The following is a 9,556-nucleotide window of genomic DNA, read 5'->3' as shown; positions in this document are numbered from 1 at the left end:
TTTCTGGTCCAGGAGTAGATCTGTCTTGATTTGTAAATCTTCACACTGGCACTCTGTTGCCTATCTCAACCTTAGTGTATCTGGATTTCAACGCAGATACTCGGGATCTGGTTTCACTGAAGAATGATGCACATGAGGCCTCAGTCTCTAAAGCAAGGGGCCAGCCCCAGCTGCTTTTTGGTCCTGAGAGTGGATGGTGATACCACCTGTGTTAGCTCCTTGTCTGATTCTGCGCGTCACAAAGGGCTGGAGAGCCCCTGAGGCTGCCGTCCCTGCTGTGGCCACCTTTGCATGAAAGAGTAAAGAGCTTTTGCAAAATGGATGAGTTAAAAATATAGGAAAAGGGAGAGCTACAAGCAGAAGCATCAATCCAGGGCACCTTCTCAAGAAAATGTCCAAATGTTTTCATTTCATTCTTTAACCTGGTTGGGACTCCACTCTTTAGGGAGTCATCTGAGCTTTTAAGCCTCCTTGATTAAAACTGCGAGTTATTCTAAAAGACTTAGAGAACTTTCAACGATGATACACATCAATGGGAATGTGTTCAATAAGATTTATTTCCTCTCAACACCTTGCTGGGTTGGGTTTACCTCAGGAATTAACAGAACTGTGTGTTTTGTTTTGTGTTGTGTTTGGAGAGAGGGTAGACCGCAGTGGGAAGGGGACGTTAATGGAGAAGCATGAAACACCTTGAGCGGATCCTGAGACCTGCTTAGAGTTAGGGGAAAACTGGAGAGGTTCAAGGATAGAAGAACTCAGGGTTGTTCAGGTGTTACATGGGTTACGTGGGCATTTCTGGATCGGTCTGGGAAGGTAAACAACCATTATAATATTGTTACCCTGGAAAAATGCAACTTGAAATCCAAATAACTAACTTGCAAAGCAACTTTTGAAATACCACCCATTCCAACTGAATTCTTAAATGGGAGGCTTCTTATATGGGAACTCAGGAAGAGAGATCCCCAGGCAGCATTTGGTGTGGCACTGGGAAAACAAAGATAGGTCAAAAGCTTAAAGCATAGAATGAGTTAGAGCTGGAAGAACATTTGTCCCTGGGGTCTGAGGCAGGCATGACCTGTTGAAAACCCCAGGCCAGCAGAGACACCTGTCCAGGGCTCCATAGAAAATATTTCCTGCATTTAAGGAGAGGAGGTTTAAGGCACTCGGGCTATGTTGAGTCTTCATTCTAGAATCTTGGGACAGCGTATTCCCTTTTAACTCCTGTGGAGTCCAGGGCCTTGGTCTGAGTTTGGCTTCCTTCTAGGAACCTGGGTGGAAAGGAGAGACAGGTAAGAACTCCGCAGAGTCAGGGAAGCCTGGGTTTGAGGAAGCAGAGGGAGGAGACCTGGATCTAGTTACAAAGGAGTTGTAAGACCTAGGGACAATTCTACGTGCTGGGTGTGAAAGGGAAGGGGGCTCAGGAGGACCGAGTGAGGGCACCGAGGCGGGACGCACGCACCCGGCGAAGGTGCGGTGTGGGCGCCCACGGAGTGGGGGAGCTGGGACGAAAGGGGGGACTGCTGTGGGCTGGAGAGAAGCGGGACGGGGAAGGCGCTCGGGAAGCTGTCCCCGCGGCGTCGTGCGCTCCGGGGACGGAGGCGGGGAGGTCTGGGCGGGCGGGCGGCGTGTGACCGCCAAGGCTGCGGCGGCTGGAACAGGTGAGCGGCCGCTGGGTTGTGGGTCCCCGCCCTTCACCGCCAGCGTGCCTCCTCCCACGGACTCTCCCCAGCGCTGAGCTGCTCCGCGGCTCCCCTTGGTTTGGGGTTTTGCAACTGGCTGCTGGCTTTTTTCCCCTCCCCTGTCTCGATCTCTCCTTCTTCTTTTAGGTTGCTCCACCCCGCCCAGGATCAGGAGAGGGGGAACCAGCCTGACTGCGGCTGCCAACTCCCGCCGAGTGCGTCTGCGAACTCCCGGAGCAGAGTCCCGCGTGCCGCCACCTCCCCGCGGGGAGCACTCTCCTCGCTCCCCCGGGCCCCCCGTCCTCCCCGCGGCCACCCTTCCCCACTTTTCCCCCCTTTTCCAATCACATGGCATTTTAAGAATGCCGGAAAGATGGCGGTAGCAGCGGCGGCGGCGGCGGCGGCTGGGCCGGCTGGCGGGGGAGGCGGCCGGGCGCAGCGGAGCGGGCTGCTGGAAGTTTTGGTGCGGGATCGCTGGCACAAAGTTCTGGTGAACTTGAGCGAGGACGCCCTGGTTCTGAGCAGCGAGGAGGGCGCTGCGGCGTACAACGGCATTGGGACCGCCACCAATGGCTCGTTCTGCAGGGGCGCCGGGGCTGGGCACCCGGGCGCGGGCGGCGCGCAGCCCCCGGACTCGCCCGCCGGAGTCCGCACCGCCTTCACCGACCTGCCGGAGCAGGTGCCCGAGTCCATCTCGAACCAGAAGCGCGGCGTGAAGGTGCTGAAGCAGGAGCTAGGCGGGTTGGGGATCAGCATCAAGGGGGGCAAGGAGAACAAGATGCCCATCCTCATCAGCAAGATCTTCAAGGGGCTGGCGGCGGACCAGACCCAAGCCCTGTACGTGGGCGACGCCATCCTGTCAGTGAACGGAGCCGACCTGCGGGACGCCACCCACGACGAGGCGGTGCAGGCGCTAAAGCGCGCGGGCAAGGAAGTGCTGCTGGAAGGTAAGGGGTTAACCGCGCGCGGGCCGCGCCGGGCGCGCACACACCTGTTCGGCTTCCCACCCGCACGCTCACACTCACGCCACACTCGACCACGTGCCGACACACCCCAGGGGGCCGAATGTGTGTGTGTGGGTGGGGGAGAGGGCGGAGGAAGTGGCAGCATAGAGTTTTGTCAACTTTTACCCACCCTGGGGGCAATTTGTCTCCAGTCCGCAGGGTTGGCTTTAACCCAGGAGGGGTGTATGGAAAAGCAAGGCTAGCAGGGTTTCCCAGCCGGATTGCCTGCTTAGTATACGTTGTTTCATTTTTGTCTGCGAGTAATCCTGGTAGAGTGTAGGGATTGGGACATGGAATCCAGAATGAAGGGTGAACTTAGAATATTCCTACATCCAACGTTGCCAAGCAGGGCTACTGCGTAATTGCAACTCATAGTTTTCCTCTTTGGCAAAATTTCCCACTCTAAAGCCTGGGCAACCCAGCAGAAGAGGGTTGACTCATAAAGGGGTATGAGAGAGGTGGCAATATTGTGAATGCTAAAACTCCGACTGTCCTTCTGGACGTTACCCCTGCAAATGGGGGACTAGGATTATGCCTGGAGAGTTGTGTCAGGGGCCGGGAAATATGTTGTAGTTTTGGGAAAAATTCACTTTCCCTGCCGGGCATCTGGCCGGTCAGCCTGGATTCCAGGTTCCTCTGGGTGGAGAGCTGGTGAAGTGGTTTTTCTGGCTGCGTTTTCTGGAGCCCTTTCTGAGTGGTGTGGAAACAACTTTGCATTTGTAAACAGTTTCCCCTGCGTGTGAGGAGCCTAGAAACTACTCTCTCTCTCTTGAGATCTGATGTCCCCAGTTCCCTCATTATTGAATGTGAATAGAATAGGAACCATCTATTTACAGTTTTGCACTGTTCATGGCTGTGTTGAGTTATGTCGGGGAGAAGGGCATATGGTAGTAAACTGTATTCTCCTGTTTGGCTACAGCTGCGTTTCTCACTTGTTTCTCTTCTCTTTAGTGCTGTGTACATACCTCTGTCAGCACTAATAACGTGTAATTATTTTATCTATTTACTCAGCCTAGCCTAGCTATAGACTGTGGTATCTGGAGTCTTTTATTTAGTGGTGGATCTCTCTTGAGCTTAGTTGCTCCATGACATACATGCTGAGTAAATGAATAAATGAACCCATAGCTATTGAAATAGACTATTTCATCTGAGACCATGTAATATGGTGATTGATTTAAGCCCTAAAGACTTAAGTCAATTTCCTGCTTACCTAGTCGTGGCACTGTTGTGTGAAACTGAGAAAGTGTAAAGTAAGGGTGCCAGCATCGCTAGTGTGTGACAGCTGATGCAACTCCCTGGTATGTCATGGCCCACCTCCTGGCCCACAATACAGAGAAGTCCTCCCCCACCAACCTTGTTTGTCTAGAGGATTTGCGATGTCTTCATAGTCAATTGCCACCCTGGACCCAGAAAGTGGAAAGCTATTTGCTTTGGCTTGATGATTAACATAACAGAAAAAAAAAGTTTTCTTGACTCTAGTGTATGTTGGTTTGTGTGACAAGGGGCAGGTGGGATCTGGGGCAAGTGTTATTTGGACTATAAACTGTTGGGCACCTGCTCAGTTTGCAATACTTACTGTAAATACTGGGGTAGGGGTTGGGGGTGGGGCAGAAGGCAGGTCATTTTATTTTAGGTACCATCCTTTATTATGTCCCTGCTTTTCTTCCTCTGCTTGCTTTCAATTTCATGAATAATTACTTGGCAAAGAAGTAAAAAATATCTCTCACCCAAAAAGAGGAAGAAATTTCTCTGCAATTGAAAATAAACTTAGAGAAAGAAAAAAAATCAAGCAGTTATGTGACTTTCAGTTTCTTGAAACAGAAACTGAAAAGTGAGTTTGGTAAAAACCTCTAACATGACATTCTTAGAACACTTTGTCATTTGTCACAGGCAGGACCTCTGGAGAAACCCTGTGGGTCTCCTAGATATGAACATTTTTGGCTCAGTGTAGCAGCCTTATCCTCAGCCCAAGTTTTTCAAAATCAGCTGCTGTTAAGGGAAGCGGAGGCCCTCAGAACAGTGCCTCTTATTCTGAGCCAAAGTGTTCATTCTCCATGCAATGGTAGTCATCAAATACCATCAAGTCAAATATCACAATCCTCTCTTTTGTAGCTTAGCCTAACACTGGGATTCCCAGTTGAAGGGGCTTATTAGGTCCACTTCAAGGGCTTTTTAAAAAGACATACCTACTTCTTCATATTCTAACATGTAGTGTGGATTCCAGAGTTTCTACGTAGGAGAGGTTTTGAAGATGTAATCTGGTTGCATGACAGGGCAGAGGGAAATGTTTTGAAGGTACATTTGTATAGCAAGTACACCCTTTTCTCCGCCTAGATTCCTTTTTGTTTGTTTATTGGGGGAGTAAATGGAGATTAGTTTAGTACTCCAACCACCGCCCATATGCACCCCACTGCATGACATGCGCCCCCTCGTGGAGAGTTACTACCTCTACGAGTGGAACACCCTGTAGAGTGAAACCCTGGAAAAGTTTCAATGCCTGCATTCTAGGCATAGATTCCGCCACAGAATTAACATAACCTCCCTGAGTCTCAGTGTCTTCATCCGCGAGATGGGAATAAGGAAACCTGCTGGACCGGCTTACTTTACAGGGCTGCTGTATGGAAGAATACATTGAGAATGAAAGGTGTGTATCAAATATCTGCTGCAAGTAGTTAGTTTTACAATTCAAATGAAATGAACATGAAACTGTCCCTTCTCAAGGACAGTCCTATCTTTTTCCTTTACTGGAGTTTATATTTCTCATTTTTATAACACTTTTTTTTTTTGTACTATGGTGTAATGCTGGGAGACCATTCCTGTGGGACCACAGGAGTTAAACAGAACTGGAGAAAGAGAATCATAACAATAGCTAACATTTCTTGAGCACTTAATATGTGCCAGGCTTTACCTGTTACACTTATAGTAACTGAGGCCAGTACTGTTGTTATTGTTTATTTTACTGATGAGGAAATTAAAGCTTACAGACATTAAGTTTTTTGCATAAAGTAACATAGTGGCCAGTGCGGTAGCTCATGCCCGTAATCCCAGCACTTTGGGAAGCTGAGGTGGGCAGATCACAAGGTCATGAGTTCAAGACCAGCCTGGCCAACATGGTGAAACCCTGTCTCTACTAAAAATATGAAAATTAGCTGGGCATGGTGCCCCATACCTATAATCCCAGCTACTGGGGAGGCTGAGGCAGGAGAATCTCTTGGATCCGGAAGGTGGGGGTTGCAGTGAACTGAGATTGTGCCATTGCACCCCAGCCTGGGCAACAGAGCAAGACTCTATCTCAAAAAAATAAAAAATAAAATAAAATATAAATATAAATAATGTAACATAGCCAGGAGCACTCCAAATCTATCTGACATAAAAGCTTATACTTTTAACCTCTTCGCAATACTGATGCTCTGAGCTTCCACTTGGAACTGTGTACTTGAACCAGTTGGAGTTATTGGGTTCAAAGCATTCTTCTGCCCCACTCCTGAAGTGCTGGGGACAAATCAGCAGGAAACAGCAATTGTGTGGGCCACTCAAAAGGGAGGGACGGGAAGGAGGAGTGAGTCTTAAAAACCTAATGCACCAAGTGTCTGCTGTCAAAATGAAGCTGCTGTAACATGACCCAGACCTACCATGGTTAAACACATGGCCAGCAAGGAGACTAAATGTAATCCAAATGTGAATAAACTCTGCCAGTTACGCCAGTGTTTAGCCAATACTCATTAAAGTTAAGATCAGAAATCTTCACACCACAGGCTCATTTCTCATTTTAAGGGGTATGGGCAGGGGCTGCACCTCCAGCCATGCAGGTATTATACCTGTAATTCCAGCAACAGCATTCACATAGACCATAGTGTCAGTGGCACCCTCTGGAGCTGGGCACAGTGCACCTGCGCAAACGTCCTTGGCAGCTCCAGGTCAGGAGGGACAGAGAAGTTTTTTGCTCTTAGATTGATAGTAAAATAGTATTTTGAAATAGGTCAACTTTTTGTAACTGAAGCTACAAGGAAATTAATTTATCCATAACTATTGAGATCAAGAAGTTCAGAATCTTCTGGAAGACTCATGTTGGAGTATGGAGGTGGGGGTGGACTGAATAATCCCTTGATCCAAAAGGTCTCCTATGGAACTGGACTGGAAAAAGTGGAAACTCAAAGAAGAAAGTCAAGGACAGTTGTTGACATTACCTCTGTCCATTAGAGCTTCCCCTTCAGCAATGCTCCCCTGGAATGTTTGCCTGAGATGGTCATTAGAGCTTCCCCTTCAGCAATGCTCCCCTGGAATGTTTGCCTGAGATGGTCTGGAACCTCACTGTCACAATCACTTTCTCCAGCTGTGGAAGTGGGAGTGATCAAGGAGAAAGATGGGAGCAAGGGAGGGGCAGTGATTTTCTGGAATAAAATATCAGGATTGGAAGAAAATTTGAATTTTAAAGAATCTTACTTTATTTAGGATGTACAGATTCTTGAAGAATACCCAATATCCTGAGATTCGTGTCTTGAAACCTAGGTTTTTATCTTCTACTAGTTTCACTTTTATAAGAAATTTCATCTTTTTAGGACTTAGTTTTCTTTACTGGAAAGCATAAGGAGCTGGGTTAAGCCATCTCTAAACCTTATTCTGTCTTACATCCTATAAACTCAGACCTGGTGCACATCACTAATAACAAAATTTTAACACCTCTTTTATTATTGTAAAGTGAATTTCACAAATAACATAGCCTAACTCTAATTTAAGTTTAAACATCAATAGAATGCCCTACTAGTAATATAAAGGAGAAATAAAATAAATTGTTAAAACAAAAACCATTGTTTCAATAGATAAATGCATGGACACAACTACACCAGAGGTCATAATGAGAGAGTTAGATGCTCGCACCTTTATGTTAAATCACTACCAATGCACAGCTGCACATGAAGATGAGTAGGGCTGTGTGGTATCACTTAGGAGCTAGACAAGCCTTTCCCTGTGAAGGACTGCCCCAGATGTTCCAGGATGTCCAGCTTCCCTAGCTTCCTTCACTAAACGCCAGCAGTGTGACACCCCTTCTGTACTTCATTGCTAAAAAGCCTTCATAAGTTTCTGAACTGCCACTGGGAGGGAGGTGTGGGCCCCCCACCTTCTTGAGAACTGGTGTCCTGTAAGAATACTAATTCTGCCTCATCACTTTGTAGTGCCTAACCTTTTGCAAACTCTTTTTCGAATGTAGTAACAGCGAACACATGCAAAACACTGTAACACATGCTGTTTTTAGCACTTTACACAGATCAGCTCCCTGGATCCCAATGCTATTAGTATCCCTCTTTTACACACAAGAAAACTGAGGCAGAGAGTTTCAGTCACTTGCCAAAAACACACCGTGAATAAGTGCGGAGTCTTAGGTTCAAGCACAGGCCTTATAGCTTTTAATCCTCATAAATGGGCTTAGGAGATAAATAGATAAAGGATGCTTATCCCCAATTTGTTGATCAGGAAAGGGAAGCTCCAAAGTTTGGAATGATTTGTCATCATTGGCCTTCTGTTTTCTTATCTGGTGTACTGGTTTTCTATTGCTGCTATAACAAATTATTAGAAACCCTAGTAAACTGAAACACCACACGTTTATTACAGTTTTTAAAGTGAGAAGTCTGACACAGGTCTCACTGAACTAACGTCATTAGCAAATGTTTCTTTCTTTCTGGATGTCTAAGGGAGAACCCCCCCCCCTTTTCTTAATCTTTTCCAGAAGATCCTAGAGACCACCCACATGCCTTTGCTATTGGTTCCATTCCATTTCTAAAGCCTGCCATAGCACCCTAAATCTTTCTCACATCAAATCACTCCAGCCTCTTTTCTGCTTCCCTTTCATTTTTAAGGACTCTTGTGATTACTTTGGTCACTAACAAACACACAGGATAATTCTCTATTTTAATGTTATCTCATTAGCAACCTTAATTCTATCTTCAACCCTAATTCCCCTTTGCCACATAAGTTAACATATTCACAGGATCTGGAGAAGACTAGGATGTGGGTGTCTTTGGAGAGTGGGGGTGGGCATTCTTCTGCCTACTAAATCTAGTTTGTTGAAGTTGTAATGGTAAGAAATGTCCAGGGTAGTCATTAGATGATGAACGACACTTTTATAAATAATCACTTCCTCTCTCATTGCAAGAGAGTTTCTCATTGATTTACATATTTGCTCTTTTATCAAGGAATTTAATGAGTGTCTTCTATGTACTATGAACTATACACTACTAGGATATTGCCCTCAAGAAACAACATTCTACTGACAGATGCAGATAAGCACCATGCAGATACCTATAAGAGGGAGGAAAAATGGCTACATTATGGGTATTATGAGATGCTGTGGTACCCTGTGGGAAGGGTATCTGGTCTGTTCTTGGACAGGGCAGTATAGAAGGCAAATGCCTTCAGGCAGCCCAAGAAAGAGCTTGGGCCTCATCTGTAGCTCAGTGTGGCTAACGGGCAGAACGTGACCTTCAGACTTTGCTGAGGGGGAAGACTGGGGAAAAGAAAAAAGTAAGGAATTGAGGACCATGCCTTGGGGGGCTTATTACAGAATTGGATTTCAGATTGAGGGTAAAGTGTTTTAAGCAGGAAAATGTCATGCTCAGTTTTGCATTTAAGGCAGATTTCCCTCTAGAGTAACATGAGGTTGGTGAGGCCCTAGTAAAATGGAAGTGCCAGAGAGTAGGAAGTCACCTACTAGGTGACTAGTCACTAGGTGACTTCCTACTCTCTGGCACTTCCACTTTACTGAGGCTTTCCAAACAGGAGCTGGAAATCAGGTGATCTAACACCTCATCAGGCCCATCCTGCTGTATACTACACAAACTGAAGACACTGTGAGGTGGACAAAAAGAAGTTAAAGAG

At 46.7% G+C, this 9,556-nt stretch overlaps 1 protein-coding gene across 2 annotated transcripts in view; it reads left to right on the top strand.

Moving 5' to 3' along the window:
* The first annotated feature begins 545 nt into the window (after positions 1-545).
* The window catches only part of SNTB1 (syntrophin beta 1), a 300,877-nt gene continuing 291,866 nt past the window's right edge, over positions 546-9,556 (top strand). For both annotated transcript variants that reach the window (XM_033202739.1, XM_033202740.1), the window contains exon 1: positions 546-2,626. In XM_033202739.1, coding sequence (XP_033058630.1) covers positions 2,053-2,626 — 574 coding nt within the window. In that variant the 5' untranslated portion in view covers positions 546-2,052. The remainder of the gene's footprint in view (positions 2,627-9,556) is intronic.

The sequence above is a fragment of the Trachypithecus francoisi genome, unplaced genomic scaffold (genome assembly GCF_009764315.1).
Source record: "Trachypithecus francoisi isolate TF-2019V2 unplaced genomic scaffold, Tfra_2.0 Lachesis_group7, whole genome shotgun sequence".
Classification (NCBI taxonomy): Eukaryota; Metazoa; Chordata; class Mammalia; order Primates; family Cercopithecidae; genus Trachypithecus; species Trachypithecus francoisi.
The sequence above is the reverse complement of the archived record's forward strand: the minus strand, read 5'-3'. Positions and strand labels throughout refer to the sequence as shown.